Genomic DNA, 27,029 nt, shown 5'->3' on the forward strand with positions numbered 1-27,029 from the left:
ATGGATGCGTACACGCGTCACTTCACTTAACTCGAGTTAGATAGAGCTAGAATTCATCGGATAGGGAGAGGGAGCGGAAGAGGGAGAGGGAACGGGAGAGGGAGAGGGAGAGGGAGAGGGAGAGGGAGAGTGAGAGTGAGAGTGAGAGGGAGAGGGAGAGGGAGAGGGAGAGGGAGAGGGAGAGGGAGAGGGAGAGGGAGAGGGAGAGGGAGAGGGAGAGGGAGAGGGAGAGGGAGAGGGAGAGGGAGAGGGAGAGGGAGAGGGAGAGGGAGAGGGAGACCGAGACGGAGACGGAGAGGGAGACCGAGACGGAGACGGAGACGGAGACGGAGACGGAGACGGAGACGGAATGACCACAAGGGGGTAGAGACTGAGAGGGAGAGAGCCGGAGATGGAGAGGTAATTCCTGCTACATGCAACCCGTTGTAAACTCGTAAAGCACGCATCCTGACTGGAGCCGTAGATCTTACCGAGAATTACACAACAAAACGATTGGCAGCTTAAGCACTGAGTTTCGCGGATCATGTGGAATTACCGAGGAAATACGAAGCGTTTAACTATCGCAAAAAAAACTCGTAAACTACTGAAAAAAAGGGAAATTCACTAACCGCGTATTGTGAGAGGAATCGTGTAACATCTCATGTTTGGATTAGAGGTTTATTTGAAGACCAAATCCAGAGAGCGAGATGTTGTCTATTGTTTTATTTTTATGAATTTAGTCTCTCACTCTAAAGTATAATCGTAATCTGGCTCCAGTTCCAGAGTCGTGAGTCTGGGTTCATTCTCACATGAAACGTGGTTCCTTTTAGGGAAAAATACTTGCATTTTTACAGAAATTGTCAAATCTTTTTTTCAAATGTTCAATGACTGTTTTTGTCGTAACGAATATGCTAATGGTATGCTACTTTTTCAGGTGACGACACGAACGCCTCCGAATTCCCGCCTCCACTCGTTAAAGATTACCGACCGGGTGACACGTGTTACGATTTCACGCACGGTGATTGGAGGAAACGAACGTTCACCAGTCCGAATTATCCGCTCAATTATTCGAACAAAACCGAATGCATTAGTCTATTAGTGGGTACGTATACTGCTTACTATGGCGGCCGTTTCGGCCCACATTTAAAAAATGTGACATTCAAACTCACCATTCTAAACATTTCTCACTTTTCGTTTTAACGTAGCGTTACTGGTGGATATCGAGTGTCCATATTCTTTTCTAAATCTTTTTTTATGGCACGAATCAGCCGCCATGCTTACTGGAATAGGAGCAGTGGTTAATCAGAAAACAAGCTGAAACTGCCTCGTGATGGTTGATACTGGATATCAATGTTCTCATCGATTCTGATCCGTTGGGTTTTAAGGGGAAAATTAAAAAACCGCAGTCCGGACCCCGGTGGGCCACGGCCCACATACTCCTGAAGAGCAAAAATGTACCATATTCCTTCTGAGCCCCTGCCCTAATCCTAGATCCGCCCTTGTGAAATCAAATTTTCTAAATGCCTAATGACAAACAGAAAGGACGAACACTTTTTAGCTCAGAAAGTTTTTGGCGACAAAAAGTTGTTCTCTGTTGAACTAACAAATACAACGTGTACACACAATATGCGCTAACAGCTCGAATCATCATCCGTGGCCTCGTTCCCTGTTGGCTGGACAAACACGTGTAGATTCGTGCATGTCTCACTTCATTACTACCTCTTAGTCTAGACTTCGCTGTGGCTGAGACCAGTCGTCGAGCCGTTGTTCCCGTCAATCTAACCACGCCGTAACACGCAATGAAACCGTTGCATCTCGATATTAAGTTCGGCTCGGCGGTATTCCGACCCCCTGTTCCCGATGGAATTGTCGACCGCACTGTCTGGGCTCGTGTCTCGTTTAAAGAAATCTTCGCGGCATTGAGACATCGTAATCAATCAACAAGTTACCTGGTTGCGATGGTAAACACGTCTGTGGCAAGCGAGGATCCACCAGGTTCGCAAGTGTGCGGTAGGATATCATCGCTCATATTCTGGGGAGAACGGTCTTTTCTAACTTAAAATATCCAGGCATGAAAAAAAACAAAATGGCGGTTTTTACTCTGAAGAGAAGGGTTTATGGTCTGGAGGTCTTAGAACAAAAAGTAAGAAGCTGGTAACTTTGGTGGTAATAGCGCTACAATGCTTTTGAGGTCGAAAACCATCGAAAAGCATCGTTTCTTGGTTTAGGCGAGCTTTTAGTTGAAGCGATCAGATCCCGCTCATGATTGCAAGAGGGACAATCCTCTATTTCGAAGAAAATTGCCTGATAAACCTAAAGCGGGGGCGGCAGAACTTCCGAAGACGTTTTCAAGATGCAGACCACATTTCATCGCGAATTTTCTTTTTTTCTAATTTCTTAGTTTTCGATGCGATATTATGTTTTTCTTTGTTGATTCATCTGGTTATTTGCACCGCCGAACATATCCCGGTATTCGGAAGACGATTTAAAAATACATCGCTTCTTGAGAACTGTTTAAAAAGGTCTGTAATGCAGGCGTTATAAACCTTCGAAGCTAACTATGAAACTGTATTTCGTTAGGTAAACATAAGGCTGCAGCTGGTTCGAGGCCTGACTGCAAAATCTTCGAATTGAACCCATATAATTGTGGAACTGGGTCCAGAGTCCAATAGAACCCAGGCAACTGCGAAACTGGACCCAGAGTCAAATTGAACCCACAGGACTGTGGAACTGGATCCAGAATCAAATTAAGCCCACGCAACTGCGAAACTGTATCCAGAGACAAATTAAGCCCACACAACTGTGGAACTGGATCCAGAGTCAAATTAAGCCCACAGGACTATGGAGCTGGATAGAGAGTTCAATTAATCAGATATTAATCTTTTCCTTAACATTCATCCCTTAACTACGAAGTGAGTGACGTCTCTTTCTGTGAAATACCACATGAGAACCATGTAAGTGAGTGACAGGGAGACTAGACGCCTGAGCATCAATCACTAAACACTGACAGATCAGAAAAATTTGAAATGGTTTCAGTGCACTTTTAAGACACTTCTACAGACAGCAAAACGCTACGATTCTTATTTTCGTCTTGAATCGACGGCAGTGGTATAATAGACCGGTCTCTGCTGTCGAGCTCGCGGGATTCCCGATAAATTTCATTACGCGACGCACAAATTGCTTGGGAATAAATTAAATTTCGATTTTTGCGGCAGACTACTCTCCGCAGTTGGAAGCGATCAGCTAGCCAGAAAAATGTAAACGCTGCGTCGTTTTGTAATACGAACAGTGTCAGGACGACTAGATCAAAACGTAGTTCAGTTTCGATAAGCTTACTGCAACCAAGATCTGGGGCAAATCAGATCTCTTTGTCAAACACGGTTGATTGTCTCGGGCCATGGTTCGAATCTTATTCACCATTCATACAAATAGAGAAAGTATGGATGTATTCTATTAAATCTGAACTGAAATCTGGCGCCATTGTCCTCTGATACACCCACTTATGCCACCTGGTGGATCCTCAATTGCCACAGTCGCTTGCGGAGTCATCCTTCTGGGTCCAGTCCAGTTTTACGAAGACGTTAGACTAAGATTTCCGGTTTAATTGCTATTGGTTACTGCGTTCAGATAACTGGTTAAATTTCATGGTTGTACACTAATGGTATTAACTTAACCGTTTAAAGCTGGAATTTTTTTTCACGAAACTGAACTCTATATTCCGTGCAAAAACCACTAAATCCTCGGTGTGTCATACATCATTTCTCAAAAATATTCTCTTTACAGCTCCGAAAGGCCACACGCTGCTACTCGACTGGAGAGACCACTTCGAGTTGGAGGCGTCGGAAGATTGCAAATTCGATTTCCTCGAGATCCGAAACGGTCCGTACGGGTACTCGCCGTTGATTGGACGGTACTGCGGCACCAATTTTCCCGGACCAATCAACTCGAAGACTCGTTACTTATGGCTACGTTTCGTGTCGGATGATTCAGTCGAATGGAAAGGTTTCAAGGCCGTTTATAGTTTTTTGTTAGACCCCAGTAAGTAATGATCATGTTGGTAAATTTCGAGAGGTTGCGACGATGACGATCATCGAGACTTTTTCACGAGCGTTTTTAGACGTTTGAAAAGCCGAGAAATATTGATAGATTTGAAATTCTGCTCGAATGAAGAGGGTTCTACAATAAAATGGCTAATTCAGGCCATACGTGAAATGATATCCCAAACAATCAAATTAAGGAAAATAACGTGACAAAACGAGTTATTTTGTAAGAATATCGCCCTCATTTGCATGTGTCAATTTTTCCCAACAAAATTACCATAAAAAATTTGTATATATGCAGATGAGGACCGGTACCACGAGGAACGACGAAATCGAAAATTAGGCGCCAAAACGAGAAATGTTGGTTTTTTCTTCTCGCCCTGTCGCCCTCATTTGCATATTTCTGTGATTACTTTCAGCCACCACACCCTACATTCTAAACTCGAACCGACTTCGCATTCTGTTAGAATATATTGAAATGCATCATATTTCATTTGTTTCTACATAATTTCAGATCCCGAGCTTCAGTATTCCCGTAACTTTTCAGGTCAGTAAAATTAGGCAGTACATTAGATTAGATTAGAACATTAGAAACGGCTGTTCAACAAGTTACCACAACCGTCCTCCTTGTCTTGGTTAAAGAAACGCCTGGGTCAGTTCCATAGTTGTTCGGTCAAAAATTCAGAATTAAGAGACGAATTTCAGTACGTACTGTGAGACTCGATCACAGTGTGATCAACGTATACCCTAGTTACAATGCAGGATCCAGTTCCACATTTCTCAGTGACTTTGAACTCATTGAAAATGAACTGATTCTAACTCAGAGTTAACATTTAACTCATAACCGTGGAATCGGGGTCAATTGCTCAACTCATGGTTAGAGTTAACCATTGGTTAATTGAACAGGTGACAATCAAAATTGTATTATCACCATTGTATTTATTTGGTGGTTAACTCTTACTTTGCCACTGAGCAACTGAAACCCCTGCGCAAGAGATCCCGCAATTAAGTCCTGAAAAAGATGATAAGTTCTTGTAGTAAATGCAAATATTGTTGAGCAACATTTCGGTTATATTCTAATAGCCATCAACGTACAAAGTAATAAAGACTAAGATTATACTCCACAGTAATGAGCCAAAATTGATTTATTTCACGAAAATCTTAAGAGTCGAATCCGACCAACAACTTTGGAACTAACCTGGGCCCAGTTTCACGAAAAAGATTAGCTCTTTTTTGATGTGATAAAGGTGTTTCTCATTTTTTGTTAAACCGGACTCTTAAACTGTACCGCATTCATACATCCTCCATTCGTCAATATTTCCGAAAGACTCGTAGCGTATATACTAAATCATATAATCTATTATTCTTATACTTACGCAGTCCCTCAGTTATACCAAACCAACGATTCTGTCCAGCTCAGTGAAGGTATTCGAATTCTAGTATGTTGTCCACTTCACCGTCATGTTCATTCACTTCTTCTGTCTTACACTGTAATAATTCTTCTTTTCCGATATGTTTGAAATCCACGCGCTTTTTCAAACGATTTTCAAACGAAGTAACTCATTGCTGAGTGTTTTGTTTTTTCGACGAATCTTGTAACCCCGAACCAGTTCCGCAGTTGTGCCTGAGACCACGAGACCCTATTCGATCGATTGTTAAGTCACAATTTGCAGAAAATTTTCAATATAAAAACGTCGAATTTCAAGCAAAAAATGTTACTGTTATAAAGTACCAAAGATTTGGGTTGAAATATGAATTGAGTCAATACATATGGGTTGAAGCAAGTCCGACTTGCTTCAACCCTGACTGAGGAACTGGTTCTCGAGTACAGAGTTCTTTGCACTAACGAACATTGTATTTTCAACAAATTCTTCATGGTATTTTGCTTGTTTTTCACCTCTCCTTCGAAGTTTTGATTTTCTGATATGTCGAACTGTATGTAATTGTGTATGGATGTTTTCTCTATTGTAACTTATCACCTTAATTCATATAATTGTCGTTTTAATGAGCAATGAATCCAGATTTTAATCGAAAAAAGATATGTATCTCGGAAAATAGACCTAATAGTCTTTGATTTGAGTTCAAGGCTTACACGATGAAGTTATACATTAATATATAGAATAATAAGTTAAAGTTAATCTAAATCTATTAATTTGTTCCTTTTGTCAATTCAGTTACTTCTTCAAGGCGGATCTTAAAAAATGTGTGTTCTCCTTTTTCAAGCACTGATTTCTTGATTGAGTTGTGATATGTTGTAAATACAGCACACGAAATGCACCGACCTTTTTTCCGAAGTGTCAAAGTCAATCGTTCTATCTATGCTGTGACGTGTTGTGTTGTGATGCTATGTTTGTCAAATCGTAAATACTTTGTGAATCGATTGATTATTGGTTTAATTTGGGTCATATGACGAAAACGTCGACCAATACGAATGAGGATACTCGTCAAATATGGCGTCGCTGTTCACTCATTGGTCCGAGGCCGAGTCGCTGCAAACCAATAGAAAAAACAGTAGCAATTTTTCAATTGTGTTAAAAATGTTAATTAATTGTGTCAAAAATGTTAATTAATTGCTATTTTTTGTATTGGCCTCTAGAAGATTCCACCAGGGGTCAGTAATGCAGTCAATGCTTACACTATAGACCAGTCTAAGACCATTATGGTTCCATAGTAAATCTAACAAATTAAGATCTGACAGTCTAACACCATTTTGGTTCTATAGCCAATCTAAAAGCTTAAGACCAGTCTCGTGATTCAATACCACTTTTGGGCTTAAGTCAAGACTAGGCAACTGGCCCTGTACCTCATAAATAGCCTCGATAACGTATGTTTGGCCGTGGTCCCACAGTTCTGGATCAATTTAAACCAATTAATACTGAAAGTGATAGTTTTCGGTTTTGATCATCTATCTGAAAGAAAAGAATAATTCGAATTTGGAGTCAGATTGAAATACAGTTTTTGCTTTGATTCTAAAGAATAAACGAGGAATAACTAGGTCATTTTCGGTGGAAACGTTGTGATGAAATAACGCGTTTAACTCCGTTGTCGATTTCGATTATTATTTCAGTTTGTCTTATCAATGTAATCAACGCTCATAAAGTCAGTGACCTGCGAATCCTCGAACAGCAGTTTTCTACGAGTTCCATTCCACATATAATCAGACAAAAAATAGACGATCATTTGTTACCGTTAGACTGTACGTGGGTGATACACATCCCGCGAGGACTCAGGGTGAGTACATTGAGCCAGCGTCTGGAGTTGCGCCGTGTGGCCGACCAGTGGTTTAAGCCGCGTCAGTTATGTCCTAGTTTCTCGTGGTTCATTCGAAGGTTCGAAACCCGCTTATTAAGGGTCGGTCCTTCTCGGCCCATCTCCTATCAATTTGACTGGTATAAACGAACATTGTATCCGGCTAAAACCATTTTTCTGCTGCCCCTGGAAACCGTTTTTAAAACCAGCCCCTGTATTCCATGTAGGTACTGATCTTTGAGGACTGATGATTCTTTTTTCAGATGTTCCTGAAATTCACCGAATTTTCTATCGCCTCCAAACACTGCGACGACAGTTCGCTGGAGATCTACGACAGCACTACCTCGCAGGCGAACCGCGTGAAGCTACTGTGTAACTCAGAAGCCGGCTCCACCGAATATATGTCGGTTTCTAATCGTCTGCTCCTGCGAGCGAGAGCGGAAGAATTGGAAAATGCTGTCAAATTCAGTGCCTTCTTCTCAGTATTATATTCAGGTAAAAAGAAAAAACGAACTGACATGAAAAAACTCTCGACGGATACGACGTTGAGTTCGATTTTCTCATGCTCGCTTGCCAGGGTTTGGTTGCCACCAGCCGGAGCTCACACCAACGCAAAACCTGGCCGCTCACCCACATTTTTTGGGGCGGACAGGTTAACGCTCAGCGCCCGCCAGTCTACTAGCCAACAGATGCATTGCTTTTGCCGGCAAGTTTGCTTTATAAATACCACGCATCTGATTGGATAGATGTATAGACTGGGGACACTGAGCGGGAACCTGTCCGCCCAAGAAATCTTGGGTGACGTAATAGACCAATAAAGGGTTTGCGGCCAGGGTTTGTGTTGGCGTAAGCTTCAGCGGGTGGCAAACAAACACTGGCAAGCGAGGATGGAGTTTCTCCGTAGTGACTTTAGTTTGGTCCCATTTTAGTTCTACGTCTCACATTCTCTTTGCCACGATGAAGCACATTATTTTCTTCGGCATCCAGTTCCGCAGTTGCGTGGGTTCTAATTTGACTCTGAACCCCGTTTCACAGATGTTGGGGATCTGATTTGACTATGGGTCCAATGCCACAGCTGTGTGGGTTTGATTTGAATCTGAATCCAGTTTCAAATTGACTCTGTACCCATGTTTCACTGTACCGTACGTTCAATTGGACTATGGAACTAAAGCCCTAAAGTTCAGTGGGTTTGATTTGATTCTGGATCCAGTTCCACAGTTGTGTCGATTTAATTTGATTCTGGATCCAGTTCCACAGCTGTGTGGGTTTAATTTAACTCTGGATCCAGCTCCACAGATCTGCGGGTGTTATTTTACTCTGGGTCCAGTTCCACAGTTGTGTGGGTTTGATTTGATTCTGGATCCAGTTCCGCAGTTGTGTGGGTTTAATCTAACTCTGGATCCAGCTCCACAGATCTGCGGGTGTTATTTGACTCTGGGTCCAGTTCCACAGTTGTGTGGGTTTGATTTGATTCTGGATCCAGTTCCGCAGTTGAGTCGATTTAATTTGACTCTGGATCCAGTTCCACAGCTGTGTGGGTTTAATCTAACTCTGGATCAAGCTCCACAGTTCTGCGGGTGTTATTTGACTATGGGAGGGGGGCACTCCCTCAGTGGTATGGGGTTTTAATTTGACTGTGGACCCAGCTATGTTGGGATTTGACTAATATCGGCTTCATTGAAAGTCACTGGCATCAATGAGTAGTTGGAGACGCCGACCCTTCTACATATGAGGACGTATATATCTCAACAGTGGTTTAAGCAGCCTCTTACAAAGTCCTATACGTAGCCGCCAGCTCATTTAGATTCGGATTCTTCGCGCATTTATCTCGCTCGACAGAGGGAACATAAAATGACGTATAATGTGTGTTAATCTAGCTAACTGCTGCCATATTCTCAGGCAACATTTACCCGGTTAATTTCGCTAATTAGTACGTCCCACCCGCTGAAAGCATCGCGCCGCGACGCAGCGTAGATTTATACATGTCGGAGCGATCGAATTGCCGGCTATCAACCGTATAAAGCATTCGACGTCGTTTAGGAAAGTTTAACGACATAAATATTGAATTAACTTTTGAGTGAAAAAACGATTATCACAATATTGCGATTGCTAATTCAGATCTCATTGAATCCGTGTCGAACGCCCATATCGGCAGCGAACAGCATAAATATTATGTTTTATCGGTATCGAAATATTGTTGATATGTATAATTGATAAGTGTATTAATTTCGTTGGTATTTTTTTTTCGTTATTCAGGTCCGTGCAAACACGATAGTTTATTTCGTTGCGGTGACAACACGTGTGTGAATAAATCGTTGTTGTGTAATGGTAGAGTGAATTGTGCCACTGAGTGGGATGAACTGGAATGTGATGGAGTTGAAAAACCAGGTAAGTATTTCACTACCTCATATCTTGCCATTTTTTTCATTAATTTGACTCTGGAACCACTTCCACATTTGAGCGGGTTTTATTGGCTATGGATCCAGTTCCACAGTGGTGTGGGTTAAATTTGACTATAAACCCAGTTCCACAGTTATGTGGGTTTAATTTGACTCTGGATCCAGTTCCACTGTTATGTGGGTTTGATTTTTATCTGGATCCAGTTCCGCAGTTGTGTGGCTTCAATTTGACTCTGTATCCAGTTTCGCAGTTGTGTGGGTTTAATTTCACTTTGGATACTCTTCCACAGTTTTGTGGGTTTAGTTTGACTCTGAACCCAGTTCCACAGTTGTGCGGGTCTTATCTGACCCTGGATCCAGTTCCACTGTTGTGTAGGTTTAATTTGATCCTGGATCCAGCTCCACAGTTGTGTGGGTTTGATTTTTATATGGATCCAGTTCCACAGTTAGATGGCTTTAATTTGACTCTGGATCCAGTTTCACAGTTGTGTGGGTTAAATTTGATTCTGGATCCAGTTTCACAGTTGTGTGGGTTTAATTCAACTTTGGATTCTTTTCCACAGCTGTGTGGGTTTAGTTTGATTCTGGATCCAATTCCACAGTTGTGTGGGTTTAATTTGACTCTGGATTCACAGTTGTGTGGGTTTAATTTGGCTCTGAAGTTCCACACTTGTGCGGGTCTTATCTGACCCTGGATCCAGTTCCACAGTTCTGGTTCTATAAGCGTAACTGTGTACGCCTGTCTCCCTTGCATCTCTCTTGCTTGTAATATTCCAACGAATAATTCATCGCCACGAAAGGCAACGACAAGAGAAAACTTTTAGTAAGGATCGCAGAAAATGGCTTTTATTCGCATCATCGACAACAGTAATCAAGGAATGTATGCGGGACGCGTTAGAAAAAAGCTCTCGGTTCATTCGTATCTCGATAACGATCTTAACGAACAAACGGCATCGATAGAAAACAACGGCCCTGTGTGGCATTCTTTTGAATTTATTCCACGTATCGTTATTGCGTCGAGCCCGGGGGTAAGAATTCTATCGCTCACCGACGTTACGACAAGATCTGAATACCAATAGCCGGTATCGATCATTTATCGATGATTCAAATCCAACCGTCATTCGTCTGTCTGGGCCAATGACCGCACGCAGTTCACCGCCAAGATAAGTAAAACTTCCGATCGCTTTGGATTGTCCGGGCTTTTATCGCCAAACTTAGTTTGTCGTTAGTTGAACCGTTTTTAAGGGATATCGCCCTTTACGAACGGAATAGAAATCGTTTAATTAGCCTTCGGTAGAAAATTGTAAAATGTCTTTCCGCAATCGTAAAAATCTTTGCGCGAATGATCTATGTATCCTTTTTAAATCGACTGTTTCTCAAATGGAAGGATACGTTTGCATCTAACCTCGCCATTTACTAGATTTACTTATTTTTTTGTTTGTTTGAAAACTACCAGTTAGAAGAAAGATATGACTGTGGTTATAGCTTACACTGAAGTTAGAACGTGGTCAGTGAAGTTGTTCATCGCCAGAACCGGTGAACTACCTACATGGCAATAAGCACGAGAATGGGGATATTGAAACTAGTGAAGTCTGGGGGTCTTGAAACTTCTGAGATCTATCATGCAAATCGTACAAAATGGCGCCGCCACGTGACAGAAGCGTGTGCTTGCAAGAGCTCCATTGTAACTGATGAAAAATCCCATACGGCGGCAGTCTGATCTTATTTTTCAATATCTCTGAAGCTCACGGAGATAGATAGACATCGCTAAGATGGCCTATATTCAATATAAAAAGTCGATTTTATGTAATATTTCAGTATAATTTGACAAAATCTCAGATATTCAAATTTTCCGACTTAAATTCGTAGACGCGCACTATCTATACTTACATCTCAGCTCATCGATTATTCATTGGTCGAAAAAACCGATCGAGACAAACATTGCATAACTGGAGAGTCGAGGGTTTGTGTGTGTGTGTGTGTATCAAATTCGAGCACTTTTGAATAATTAACAGATGCGACTGAAGATGTTACGTGTATAATGAAATCAAAACGACATCCCGAAAGCTGTTCTGAACTCGAATACATAGCCATTGCATAATCGATCAAAATCCCTAGTTTTAGTAAGTTAAACGAATAGTGCAAGCTATCGCAGGTTATTTTGTTTTAAAGTCTTTCCCGATGCTCAGAAAATGATCCATTTCATCGGAAATCTATGGCATTTGCTGTTTTTTTTCGTTAATGTACGTGCTTATTATTACAATGCCAATGAATTTTTGTCTTTTTCTGTCCAGTTATGAATTTAGTAAAAGATTGGTAAATTCGTGATAAAAAGTTAACCATTCAATGTGGACCTAGTTTTTCGGCCAAGACTATGGAAGGTTTAGAGATCCCTGTTGCCATTAGTCGGTTTTATGAATTGACCCACATATCGACCAATCACGGTGGCCTTTGCATTCTTTGGCGATAACTATTTCGCTCCAAATCAGACATTCTGATTTCATCCCGTATATACATTCTTGGATTATAAAAAATGTATGATCTTGTCCGAAACGGGGGAGCGGTCGAGTCGGGATGCGCATGAAGTATTGGTGTCGTCTGCCAACGACGCACCGATCGTCTGCAGCAGTTCTTTCCATCGATGTTCAATAACTGTGTGCGAGTCGGCGCAGTTACCCGCTCAGGATTGGGTGCCGCTGCGACGCGTCTGCGTAAACAACGAGTCAGCAAATCAGTTGTTGACTTCTAATAGAACATAACTATAGTGTGTAAGCAAGATTATTCGAGTCTTGCGAAGTCTTGGTGGAGCATGTGTGTTTCAGATACTTTCTTATCTTGCTTTCGAGAGTTCGAGAGGATCGTTCAATACCAGGTAGAATAGCGGTAAGTTCGTTTGTTCAAACAGAAATTCTAGAGAGAATAATTTTTTCTACTACAAAGATGATTCCTGTTCATCAGCTAGAGCCGATTCGGCAGAGTCGACAATTTGATTTATACTGTAGAAAAGATCTTATTATTGACATAAACTCATAATTGTGGATCCATCTCCACCTTTATATTTCGGTTGAGCCTTGAGTGTTCTGTATCTCCTACCGGGATGGTTGGTTTAGACTGTTTTTTAGCGAGATCGGTTTATAACAATACATGTTCATTCGTAAATACATGTTCACGGAATCCAGTCCCAGCCTCGATTGTGCAACTACCATAGGGCTCGCAGTTAATTACTTTAAGTACGGCCTTAAGTCGTTGAATTAGTATTTCTTCTTAAGGGCTTTCAGCTAGATCTTGATAATGGCATACAATGTGTATCCTGACAAGGCGAGTACCGGTTTCTTGATCCAGATGATCTAGGAAATCTAAGTCATATTTGGTGCATTGCGAGATCATTGTAATGTCTATTTGGAGTTAATAGCTCTGGAGTTAGTTAATAGCTATCTTTCAAAGGGGAAACGCCGAATTGAGGCCCAATACGGCTCTAGCTCCGCCACTGGGACTTAGACCTATCCTAGATCTAAGCTAGATCGAGCGGGAGCTGCGACACCAGTTATGCGGCTAGATGGCCTGAAGAACTGTCATAATTCTTGTATCTATTTCAAGGTCAGAATAAACTTAACTGACTTGCTTGATAATTTGTTCACTATTCAATCAACTTTGAACTGAATTCTTAGACTCCCGAATCCATACCCGCCGAATATACATCAAATTAATTTTTCTACCCAGTGATCGGAATAGTTTTCATTAACAATTGATTCATTTAAGAGAAAAGTTCATTCGAATTTGTGTTGAAGAAACTGTGTACGCGGACGACCAAGTAACTGCTAGCGAACCTGGTGGATCCTCGCTTGCCATAAGTGGAATCCTTGATTGCCGCTGTAGGGTTGGTAGCCCCCATTATCTCAGCGCTCGTAAACAGAAGCAATGACTGTACAACTGCGCTCATGGAGATTTGTATCGTGGTTTAATGAGGTGTTTCGCTGTGTGAATGAATAGCGTTTTGTGATGTTAGATATCTGTAGGGGCTGTCGTCTGCTGCACGGAACATCCTGTTGTTGTCGCGCAGACGACACGAGAGATGAATCTCTTTAAACATATCGTATTCATACTTCACGATAATGAAACGACAGCACTCGAAGTTTTGTACCTCGCAACTCGCGTCAGTTAAGATCGGCAAATTGAACGGGATTAATTTACATTGTCAAAGAACTTCTTATCACTTGAAGCTTAGGTTTCGGTATCAATTTACGACGTTCATTGATAAATGACTCTGCAAAGATCTAAAGGCGTATCATTTCAGATGACTGCTTTGTATGGTTTTTATTGTTGTTTTTTGTTTGAGGTTTTATTATCATACTACAATTGACGGTGGTGCCCTGACGGTGGACCTACGGTCATCAAATTTGGCAGACATGGCCGGGAATATGCTCAGATATCCTAAGGTGTTAATATAATCTAACTTTCCAATAAAAACCCCCAGAAATAGCATTTTGTACTTCAGCGGCGTCACCGCATTTCAGCGATTTTTACCTGTTATGCTATAGGCGGTTATGAAAAATGTCGAAGGATAAAATGTTACCGAAGGCCTTGTTATATTGACTGTCAGCCAGACTACATCGGAATTAATCATATAATAATGTCTTTTTCGCTGTGATGCATCAACGAGGTCACTAAATCATCTCTCTTCTATTGTCTTTCGATATTTTTCATCTACCACAGCACCATTACATATTGTCTTTCTAGCGGTTCGATTCACCATAATTTCGCAGCCCCCAAAATTTACCGTAACACCCGCTGAAACCACGGGTGTTTTCGGGGAAGAACTTAAAATTGTACGATATATTGCCCGTAAATTTAGTAGAAACATTTTGAAATGTACAAAGTAATGTATTATGTGATCTTCCGCGTGCCGTGGACACCATTTTGGATCTCTGGAAATTGGATGTAAACATGATACATTACTTTGTACATTTCAAAATGCTCCGACTAAATTTCTTGTATGTTCTTGCTTTCTTTGGGAACTGGCATTTACTGCAAAACTGGCTCTTGAATCAGGGAACTGAATTAACTTCACTCTAAAACAATGCTTCCATATTTGATCAACACCTTATTTAGCAACAGCTACACAAAAAATCATCTAAAAATTTGATATGAATCAGATGTAACAAATTCAGTATATCATCACAGGTTCATATCTCCAGGGTAGAATCCCAAAACATGAAGACAAAATGAGTCTGAACGGATTCCTTGGGCTAATAGTTTACTTGAACGCTTTGACTTCGTCTTAATAGGCTAACTTAGGATTAGGATAACCCTGGTCGGTGGAGACAAGAGAATTGATTATCTTCGCGATCCCCCGTGCTCGTGAACACCACGCACTTTAAGAAAAGAACAGGAAATAAACGTGTTGTTTTAGGACAGAAAAACATCAACCGCTACAAAAAAATTGCTAGTATTATAGTATATAGTTTGTTTGTGTATAGCATATATCTATTTTCTCTACAAACTGGATCTGATGGGAAACTTAATCTTAGAAAGATTCTCACCTGATTGCTGTCTATATATAGACTGAAGACTGCGCGCAATAAGAGAACGGAAATAAATACAAGTTATACAAAGAATGTTCACTTTCTGATAGTTTCGGTTCGGTGTCCCTGAGCGGGAAGATTCTGCGTTTGAGTATTTCAATAAAAAGGCATCCTATTCATTTACATCGATCTAATGGAGCTGTTGAACTCTTTTTACGTATTTTCTACGTAATAATCGAAAGATTCCTTAAGTTCATTAACATCGTTACTCATTTTATAGCTATTTTTCATTGCTAGTGATTAAACAAATCGGGCTTTCTCTTTGTGATAAGACTACGGTTGTATTCCACGAGAACACGTCGTGGGACAATAACATTCCACACACGGCGTTGCTCGCGACGTTACGACATAATATCTAAAAGTCAAATTACACCCGAGAATGCGGGAGTGAAAGCGTGGCGCTTGATTGATCGTCGTCGCCGCTACTGCTGCTTACAGTCCGCGTATAAAGCGTTTACCGAACGGAGAAAAAGTCGATTGTTTTACGGCTTGCAGTGAAACACTCTGGAGCTGTCGTCTGGTTTATAGCCACCGCAAATAATGATATATCTATGAAGCTTTAGCATCTACACACGCGCGCTAAGATGACATATTCGTTTTGTTTACACCGTTGATGATGTATAAGTTGACTTACGACGTCCCAGTCTCGCGATAAACCATTTTAAGTTGCTACGGCCGCCATTTTGTTCGGATACTTAACTCCTGACTGTATCAATGGGTCGTTTTATGCTTTTTTGAAAAAAAAAAGATATTTTCGAAGACGACTGTATTTCAGCGGTCCTCGCGATTAATTCTTACATCTTCGAACCCGTCTTTCTTGATCTTGAAATAGGGATTGACCCTTTTATTTAATACTTCGGTTTTCTTGTGACTAGGTTTATTAGGATCGAAGAGAACTGTACGCAGAGTACGCAGCGGCAGCGATCCTTTTAGGGTGTCTGAAGTTTTTGTATGGCCAATGAATTGTGTCGTGATGTTATCTTTTCAGTGAAGAGATGCTTAATTTCGCAAAAATGAAATTCGAATTTCAAAGAGCATTTTATTGCGTTCGTCTCCGTGTTTTCAACGCGGTTTGGTTTCATTTAGTGCGTATTCGCGGCTAGTCGAGCGTTAAGCTTTTCCGTTGCTTGGTTGTCCGTTGGAAATTTGAATTTTCAAAACGAAGCGCTTCAATCAATATCTTTCGCACGAGATTGTCTCTATGGATTAGTGAATTCGAGCGTCGGTTATTTAGTCAAAGTCCTTGTTGATGTTTTCGTAGAAATCGCCATTGTGAAACCGCGGTAATGAAGCCAAACGCACGCGACGCAGGGAAACATGTTTCCGTCTGTTTCCCCTCTGTGGCAGTGCGTTATATTATGAAACGAGAAACATGAAAACAATGTTTCCGAGATCAAACATGTTTGATTCCGTGTTTCTGTGTTTCAATGTTTCCCCGTTTGCCTCTGTCGTTGGGCTTAATGAGTTAGAAGAAACAATATACGATTTTTCAAGCCACTGTTTTATCGTAATAATATTAAAACTCGCTGAAACGATAATCAATCGACTCAATGAATATTTCATATCGGAAAATCCTAATTACGTGGAATTTACTGTTTTTCGTTCCGACAGAAAACGATATGCTTGAAAAAAGACCATTGGGTCTCAATATCATGGAAATAAACTGGCGCTTTGAATCGGAACAGCCTATGCACTAAATCAGGCGCCGTAAACTATAGCGCGAAAATAGTGCTTAAATGTATTTCGATACCAGACGAATAAAGAAAGTCTTTCGCGTCAAGTGTTAGATGTTCGATGTATACTCCGTTGTCTTCTAAATAATGCACACAGGCGGCGATTGTCGGCAGACTGCGTTTTAGATACCCGATACATTCTCTGCAAATATAACGAGCGCAGTTTATGTGATAAAATTCGATGCGTGGGCGCGTTGCCTGGAATAATAAAGACGCTGTCTTTATTGAGCGGACCACGTAACACGGAAAATACGTGGCTCAATGTATCAGTCTCGATTGCGTCGAAGACCATATGGGACCACAGGACCTTCATGGTTAGCGATCTTTTGAATCAATGACAACCATATCTAGCGACCGAGGATTTATAGCCTTGTACACCTAATACACACTTAAGTTTTTGTTTTTGTTTGGCTTTACGTCGCTTGGATCTTGTTTTCCTGAGACTAACCTTATTGGATTATTCATTTAACCTCACGACAGGACCGCGGCCTTTGAAGTGTTCTGTGCCCGCACACTGACTGTAAGCAGCCAGCAGGACTCGAACCCACTTGTCACTCAGCACTGATAGTGGATGCAACAGCATCACGCCTCATCTCATTGGGCTACTGTTCTCCGCACATGTAAATATTCTTAAATTTGGTATCTTTCATTAGTGTTAGTTTTTCCCTTTTATTGTAATCCTATGTACAAATCTTAATACACCGTCTTTTCCTCGGTAAGATGTTTTTCTTTTTATCATCCACAATCGTGTAAGATATTGTGATGAATAGATATTGAATTGAATTTGGATTCTACCCGATTGCGCGTGCTCTCCTTAACCCTGGGTAAAATGCGCGGTGTGAAAAACGGCGTCGGAATTCAGTGGGTCGATAGCGTCGGACCCTCCCTGATCGCTTCACTCACATCAATATCAGCGACGCGACAATTAAATCTAAATCGTTGATTCAATTTTCCGAACGTTAAAAGCATTTTTCGATTGCGCGGCGGCGGCGGCGGCAGGTGTCCTGCTTATTACATCAAAACCACTTGTTCGTATAAAACAGAAAATTCAATACCATAAAAAATTGAACTATTTCACTCAGCGACACTTCAATAACGCGCTATTCAGGTTGCATCCATAGTTCTGGGGTTATCGACGTCTGGTGTTAGCTCAACGCGGACGACGCGCGGAAACACGGAATCGAACGTGTTTGCCGAAATCATGTTTCTCTCATTTCTCGTAAACGTACACGACGCAGGGAAACAGGGAAACACTATGGGATCAAACATGTTGGAAGCATTGTTTCACAAATCTATGTTTCTCGTAAACGCAAACGACACAGAGATATGCTCGGGCGAAACGTTTTGTCTCATGTTTCCGTGTTTCCGGTTTCCCTGCTTCGTGCGCGTCGGGCTTGATTACCGCAATTCTCTGTACGTTGAGTTCCTGAGTTTTTGTTTTGGTTTCGAGAGAATGGACCCAGTTCGTCTCGGCGCAGCTGAATCGATAAGACCTCGTTACAGACAGCCTCGAAGCCGATGACAGGCAATTTCCTGTGATTTCAGCGCGACATTAAGTGTAAGTGTCAAGTTTGGCTCTATAAGTGGAGTCCTCGCTTCCGGAATAGATAGCTGTCCTGCGCGGTCATTCGTGATCTGAAAAAGTAAACATCGGGGGCGGTTTAGATTTTCAAATCGGAGTACGAAAAGAGGGTTGAAATTGCATTTTGGTTTTGCCCTGGTTTGGGTAAACAATCTTCCATCCAGCCAGATCTGCTGCCAAGTGACATATGAGGTTCATTTTGCCGGAAATCTTTTATAATACAAGATTGGAACGCGCTGTAAGAGTCTAGGGTCCAATATTTACCGGTCTGCCACAGCCATTAAATAGTCTTTTTGAAATTCGAAGCTTGAAAGGGGCGTTTTCTAAATATTTAAAGGCAAAATATTTTATGAAATTTTCGGAATGTGAAAAAACCAAATTTGGAACTTAAATAATTGCGGAACTTGGATTTAAAAGGACGGTCGTCCCAACTCCTAACCCCTTCTGATTACGCCCATGCGTCCTTGTCAAAAATCCGGTCCCTGTTCACTTCCTTGTAGCCATCTAAGCGTTAACTCGCATTCGAAAAGTCGTAATTATACGTAAAATCGAGTCGTCAAATCGAAGATAAGTAGCTCTGGTTGCATACTCGAGAAGTACACTGTGTCTATATACGAAAGAAGTGTACTTCGTAAACGCAGTCAATAGAACGCAATTAGCGAGCTTTTAATGCACAATTTGTAGTTATCGAACATATCATCGCTCGAGGCATTCACGGCGTATTGATTGATATCGCTTCTGACACTAATTACACTCATCTCGCTAATTAAACTTCGAATATTTCACGTTCACCGTCTAATACGATTACGCATAGCGGAACCTATTCATCTCGCGTATACCCACGGGTATAAAATTCTTCAGGATTTCACGGGCCGAATCATCGCAGAAATTCGTGTTGTTACGAAGCCTCCGAGATGTGGATGGACACCACATTCAAAGAACTTTAAATGAAGATATAGAATATGAACATGGGTGGCTCCGGGGTATAATTTTGACTAGCTCACCAAAGAAGATATAGCACATTATATGGATTACGTGGACCCCAATTCACAATATATTTTAAGCCAATGATATTTTTTGAGGAATCGGGCTACAGCATGGTCACACCCTCGACATCCACCAAAAAACTCATCTGATTTTTTTTTATAGTCAGGAAATTTATTCTCATAGAATGTTTTTCAACTTTTTTTGCCTTTCCTCGTGAAAGCCAACATGGAAGCGGTCCCTGGTAAGCGAAGACCCTGCAGCGTGGCTGGGCGTGGCTGTTGGTTAAATTTTCATCTGAATCTAATCATCTGTATTTAAATCGCGTTTCCTCGACTCTATAAACCACGGTACGGCGGTTATAGAACTGGTGGACCAGTGGGACCAGTTCAAAACTGGGCTCCTATTTTCGGTTGAACTCACTTACTTCAGCTTACGTTAAGTTTTATATTAATCATGATTTATGGTCTACTATGTAAAGAGGGAAAACATTTATGGGAAAAATTGCGCCGAAATTGTACCTCAGACATAAGTAATCGGTCCTTAGGATTCTGGGGTACGCATAGAGTACACCAGGACGCAGTTTCACTTTTGACTTTTGATCATAAATCTCGAATCTCGACCGAACGTCACAACGTACAGAGAACTAGGCCGAATGAATCAGCTAAACGACCTCAATTTCGGGCCTCGATCGGAACTTCACGCTCGCGACGAAGTAGATTTATTTGTCTCGACTTATGGCAGAAATTGACAAGTACGTTACAGCGAAGAGGACGGACGATGGTTTATTGATACGGCGGACCCCTCGCTCGTCAAACAACACGCTTGATTGAATAATTCCCGCTGAACCGAACGGCTAACTCTTCATCTTCCTCGAGTCGACGACATCTCACTAGTATTAACATACATATGAACAATTCTTCGGTATATACGTAAATCTTAACGGAGACGCAACTGCTTGTCAAAGTCTAGCAAACTATTCTTGGTGGTAATATTTTCTATTCCCATAGATGAGATGCTCAATGCGTTCTAGATTTTTTCTAACCGATCGTTAGCATTGGCTCTTCTAAAGCCCAACGCATAGTACGCGGGGAACACGGAAATAGGGGGCCTTTCTTCGAGTCATGTGCGTTCGGGGTCGGTTTCTATCGGGCCTGGACCGGTGCCAGGAAGAATCAGGGATAAATAGGGACTCCAGCATTAAAAGAACTAGGTCCTAATCCAGATTGTATAGAATCTCCAATCGCCAAGACAATATTTCGCTTCTCGATTACCACACTTGATCGTAGATTTTATCTAAAAATAGAATTTAAAAAATCTAGAAGAAATTTAGAGAACTTAAAATCTAAAGAACTTAACGTATATACATTTTACAGATAAGATAGATGATTTTATTACTCTCCTACCATTTCCATGGTATGTGGAGGTTAGAAAATAATTTTGTTTGCAAATATTTTCATGGGAAAAATAAAGCCATTTCAAAACTTTCACAAGGCTATTTTCTATCTAAAATCATCTTTAATAATAAATTTTGCTTGTTGGAATTTTGGAGTTTTTGATATGTCAAAGTTTCTGATTTACAAAATTTCCATGACAGCGCCCTCTATTGCTAAAGCTCTCGCCAGGTATCTCACGTCTGAATTAACGTTTCTCCTTATCGTTTATTTTTTGCAGACGACAAACTGAAAACGATCGACTCGTCGTCACACGTTGAAATGACCGATTACCACACGATCATCCTGGGCGTAATCGGAGGACTCCTCTTCGTTTTCATCGTTATCTGCATTTGCATCACGTGCGTACAGAGGAATAACGAGGTCAGTAGGTCAAAACCGGACCGCAATAGACTAGGCGTCGGCGCCGGCGTGCCGCCTAACTGCACAAACCGTCCTCCTAAACAATCCACGATGCAAACGGAATTAAAAACGTTACTGTCTCGGTCTCGGACGCCACCTTTTGATACGATCGATTCCCGACATATGATCGGGAATAACGTAAACCAGTGCATGCAATTTAGCGACATTTACACGGATCCGTCTGGTTTGAGTCAATGTAGCGACCGCATCTACGCCGACCGGCTCACCGCTGCCGGACGCCCGTACACGCCGTCTTTAGATCGATATAGCGCCACGGTCAGCGTAGGAATACAAACGAACGGACGGACGCAGCCGGCGGAGGACTTTTTCCCGCCGTTAGATCGAACGGCGGAATCGATTCCGGGAGAGCTCGATCGGTTCTATTCGACTCCGCTGTGCGGCGAATTCGCCAAACGACTTACGAACACGCCGTCGTCGACGAAAAAATTCCCGACGCAGGCGACCATTGAGCGCCCGATGACGCCGCAAGTGAGCGGCGCCACCAATCGGGAGCAAAACGAACTGAAAGTTAGGCGCAGTAACAGCATGAGAGAACGCGTCAATCGAACGCCCAGCCCCAGACCCGATATTGTGCAGTTGGCGCCATCTATCGTGGTGTCCAATCATAAGGGTCAAACTTTGCCGCCGGTGTTGTATTCCTCCCCATCCGAACGATCTCGGTCTAAATCTCGTTTAGACCCCAGTATATTTAATGAACATAGCAGCGCCGTCTAGCGATTCATGAATATAGCATAATCAATAATACATTTCATTTAGAATGGGGCCCCAACAACGCTTACTGTGGCAATCGGGGATTGCACTTGTGGCAAGTGATGATCCGCGAGGATTGCTAGTAGTTATCAAACCGGCTCTGCTTATTTGGAGGTTTTCCTGGAAAGGTCCGTGGATTGAAATTGGCTGCGTAATTGTCGCTTTCTTGTCGGAATCGCATTCTGTTGAATGGGGAATCGCAACACGAGTTACTCCACCAGATGGCGTGATGAGCATTCAGTTTATTCACCAGCAATCAATTTTGAACTGAATTGTTAGGTTCGCACGAGTCCATACATTATCAAATGACCAACAAAATATGCTTACATTAACTTCATTTTCTACTCAATGTTTGGTATTACCAGTTATCATTAATTATTGATTAATTCAACGTTCATTCCAATTTGAATGAAATAGACGGAACTGGACGCGGAAAACGGAGTAACTACTAGCGAACCTGGTGGATCCTCGCTTGCCATTAGTGGAATCCTCGATTGCCGCAGTAGCGTTGAAGGCTACTCATTAAACACGTGTTTCTGTTTTATATGAAATAAAAATGAATGAATTTGAATGAGTAATTAACGACTCGCGTTTCTTTTCAGTTGAACGTATTTCTCGGCTGTCGTAATCGGTGACGGGTATACCACGTGATTTTGATCGCGCACCACGTGCCAAATCACGTGACGGACGCACATCTGCATGATTACGCATGCGCCCCATTCCCAATTGACGCTTTTTGAAACCCTCCCCGCGCAGTGTGTCTAACAGTCGTGTTTTGTCTCGCCAGTTAAGCTTAAAGCACCCGATCCCCTAGGCCTCGCCTAAACTGTTTAATTGTCCAAGCCTTTATTCTGTTGTGGAGATCATTTGTTTTAAAATCTTAACATTTGATGAAACGTAATTTCTAGTTTTTTCATTTCATGTCGTACACCATCTTCGGTTTGAACCCTGGTGTCATCGATATTAAAGAATACATTAGATACATAGGACGGGGTGCCCAGAGAGCAATTACCAATTGCCGAAGTTCCTCGCTTGCACTGTAACATAAGGCTTAGCGCAATGCCACTGTGGTAAGCGAGGATTCGCTAGGCAGCCCTTGTTTTCCATGTGTAGTGTTTGGATTACCACAATGTAATCGGGGGTGTTCTAGGTGGCACTGGGGTGATGTCGTCAGTATTCCTTTCAAGTGTTGCGAAGATACTGGTGACGTTACCGTGGCAGAGGATCCACCAGGGGCGCTAATGTCGTGAAGTCGGATCTTCCAGGACTAACAAGGTGCCGGGCAATCGAGGATCCGCCAGGGGCGCTTATGTCGTGAAGTCCGAACCCACAGGGCTAACAAGGTCCCGTGGCAATCGAGGATCCGCCAGGGGCGCTAATGTCGTGAAGTCGGATCTTCCAGTACTAACGAGGTGCCGTGGCAATCGAGGATCCGCCAGGGGCGCTAAATGGTTTACCTAGCATTTGGATTTGGGAGGGGGTAGAGAAACCCAAAAAGGGGAAGTTCTATATGATATAACAATAACATTTGCAAAAAGAACACTTTCCAAGATTTCTTGAGGCAACTGCCCCTCCCCTACCCCGCTCTCTACGGCCCTGTAATGTGAAGTTGAGATCCGCAAACATGTCATTATCTAGTTTTTAGTTAGCATAATATCCCGATAACTGACAATCAGTTTTACTACTCATTTTGCCGAGCCATACGTGGATGTTTCTATCATTTATCAATATTGTTCATTTATTCTTGTTTTTACTAATACATCGATTTACAGAAATTATCGTTATATTAGAACGACTAATCGATTTTCCAAATAACACAAGGCTAGTTCATCCAGGGTCCTTTTAAAACCCGAGATAACCCGATAACCCTATATCGCTTTAATTCGTTGCAGATATTCATTACGCTGATTTTTTGTAAGCATGTATTTGTTTTACCGCTAGTCTAGACTACTGACGGTCGGAGTTGAAAAGAAAACTTTAAATGAACATGATATTAGTATTAAATTTCACCAAATCTTTGTATCTTAATGACATATATCGGGTGGCCCGGAAAGTGAAGATAACATACAGTGAAACCTAGTGAATACGAATCTTGTGGGCAAAAATCAAATTGTCGTATTAAACGGTTTGTCGTATGACAAAAATCTTGATTGATATAAATATTCTAGCTGGAACATGCTAGAAACTAGTGTAATAAACGGATTTCGTATTAAACAGAATCATATTAACGAAGTTCAACTGTACAAGCTTTTTAACAAGCATTTCCCAGCAATAGAATGATTAAATTCATTCATATTTGCAACGAATGAAATTAGAATATCATCTTCCGACAGGTCCGCGGAAAGAGATCGCAAGCAAATTGGAGCATTCTTCTCAAATTGATAAAAAAAATGTAATATATCATTTTGAATCATGAAGCTCAAATTGTACAGCTTCTTTTGCATTTTTGACACGCTATTTTGAATTATGAGAACACGGTAAATAATTTGCAACCGATCTCGTAGATATTTTTGCGGGCTTTTTGACGATACCCTAAGGTTATGCTGTGAAAATCTTCGATGAATTTGGCTATTCTATTGCCGATTGAATATATTGTAAAAAAACGCTTCTTTTTTTCTGGGGCACATAACAAAGAATATAAAACGTACAGAAATAAAAACCAGAATTGTATACATTCATTGTACATAAAAAATCGCTTTGAAATAAACCCGTTTGCTGGTTCTTATGTATTTCTGTTAAAAGCATGACTTGTATTTTTAATCGAAAAACCATTGTTTCGTTACTAGAAGAGATGAATACGCATTTATACGATTATCACAAATAACTCGGTCCCATTAGGCCGGATTTACAAGGGAAAAACGCCGGACGCCTTGACATGTTTGTAATTCGATATATATATATATATATATATATATATATATATATATATATATATATATATATATATATATATATATATATATATATATATATATATATATATATATATATTTATATATATATATAGATGCATCGACTCGCTACAAGCCATTTAATCAGTTTGATAAATGAGTTTGCGGTTTTTTCTTCAATTGCATTAGAGACAGTGATGGAAAACAGCAAAGACCAATTTTTTCAATTTGGAAGAACGCCACATCTTGAGATAATTGGTCGCAGATTCTGCGATAATAAATATCCAAGGGCAATAGTTGCTAAAAAAAAAGTTAGAAGTTTTGATTGTCACTGGGTTTATCGACTGATCCATTCCATAGATCTGAATTAAGTTTGAATATAGAGAGTTAATGTTAGTTCATTTTCAAATACTTTACTCTAAAAACAAGCCACTATGTACATTTTGAAATGTACATGACGTAATTTGGTACTATTTCAGGAAGGCTTCCCTGACATCGATTTCTGTACATAATTTTGGAGTTAAGATTTTGAATCCAACCAATTGAAAATGAGCTGATCTAAGCTGCTAACTATTTACAGCTGTTGTCGAACCAATAGCTGTTGTCGAACCGGTCAGGTAACGACAAACGATTTCAAAATGCCTCCCCCGCCCCGAATGGGTCATGTTTTACGAAGCTTAAGTTAATATAGTCAGTTACCACCAGTGGCAAGTACCTCTTATTTCTAATGACACGATAAAAACCAACCAAACCCTGAGAAGATTATTTTGGAATAGATTTTGTTAGCCAGCATTTTATAACTGGTCCCTGGTGGTGGTCAACCTATTGTGAACGCAGACTATATGCTAATAGTCAGATTTTACTCGTAAAAGTAGTTTGAAATAATTTATCTAAAGTCAGAACTGACTGAGCTGTTTCCATTGATACATAATAAAAACATTTTTAAACAAAACCTTGAACCGATTACACAGTTCCACGGAATAGTACTGTATTTACAACAGCAACAACAACAACAAAACCTGTTTTATTTCCTAAAACTGGCAAGAGGTTGTAAGTCACGTGACTAACGAAGGGCCCCTGACAACGTGTCAAACATGATTTACAAACCAGTCCATTCGCAAACAAGTCAGCCGTAAAACGGGACGCTTCGTCGCATCCAACTCATTATCTTATTACATCTATCTCGCAGAAAAAAGGTATGTATTGTCGTTTTTTTTTCGTGTTTTTTTAAGCGAATTTTTTCGCTTCTCATCGTATGGAAATTTCCTGCAAAGAATGAAATCCAGTAGTTTATTTGTCAACATCAATATGTACAAAATTAATGATGGTGATTGGAATAGAATACAAACAGCGAGGTGACAGAAGCCTGAGCTGAGCCATAGAAGCTGTATATTCAAAAGAATGTTCAGACACCTTGATACAAACATGAAAAAATTAAGGAAAAAATGAAAAAGGATGAAATAATGAAAAATTAAGATAGATTTATATCATGCAGAACTATATCTAACCGAATTAAAATTGTTTGATAATGTACATTAATCAAGTATTTACATCTCGAATTAATAGTTTTATTTTGTTCATATCAAAAACGTGGCGTCGAAAATCTCCTCTCAAGGTTTCGTCAGTTAAGCATTGATTTGATAATTGAAATTTTAAATCGTGCACTAAATCTCGCCTAACGCAGACGCGGCTAACTCTTTCGACTAAATCGGGTCTAATAAATGAAATCATTGTTTTGACTTCCTAACGTATTTTCATATCCTCAACGCGGACTTCGATTAGCTCGGACCAATTTTGCCGGTCCAAATCAAGTCCGATGTTGATCTTAAAATAGGGATTGTCCCCATTATTTATTCATTTGGCTGGCAAATTTTGTTTGATTTTTCGATTGAGTGTCCCTTACAGACCCACCACACCTGCCGGGATCGAAACAGGGGGTTTTTAACTGTACGGTGAATTTGGT

The 27,029-nt window shown here is 41.0% G+C and overlaps 1 protein-coding gene across 1 annotated transcript in view; it reads left to right on the plus strand.

Annotated features, from left to right (window-relative positions):
* Positions 1–22,605, plus strand: part of LOC141902226 (neuropilin and tolloid-like protein 1) — a 50,954-nt gene extending 28,349 nt beyond the window's left edge. Inside the window, exons 4-10 of the mRNA XM_074789868.1 lie at positions 914–1,081; positions 3,763–4,017; positions 4,534–4,566; positions 7,087–7,250; positions 7,532–7,763; positions 9,525–9,656; positions 21,223–22,605. Of these exons, the coding sequence (XP_074645969.1) occupies positions 914–1,081; positions 3,763–4,017; positions 4,534–4,566; positions 7,087–7,250; positions 7,532–7,763; positions 9,525–9,656; positions 21,223–22,139 (1,901 nt within the window). The 3' untranslated portion in view covers positions 22,140–22,605. The remainder of the gene's footprint in view (positions 1–913; positions 1,082–3,762; positions 4,018–4,533; positions 4,567–7,086; positions 7,251–7,531; positions 7,764–9,524; positions 9,657–21,222) is intronic.
* Positions 22,606–27,029: the final 4,424 nt, after the last annotated feature.

Source organism: Tubulanus polymorphus, chromosome 3 (genome assembly GCF_964204645.1).
Source record: "Tubulanus polymorphus chromosome 3, tnTubPoly1.2, whole genome shotgun sequence".
NCBI lineage: Eukaryota > Metazoa > Nemertea > Palaeonemertea > Tubulaniformes > Tubulanidae > Tubulanus > Tubulanus polymorphus.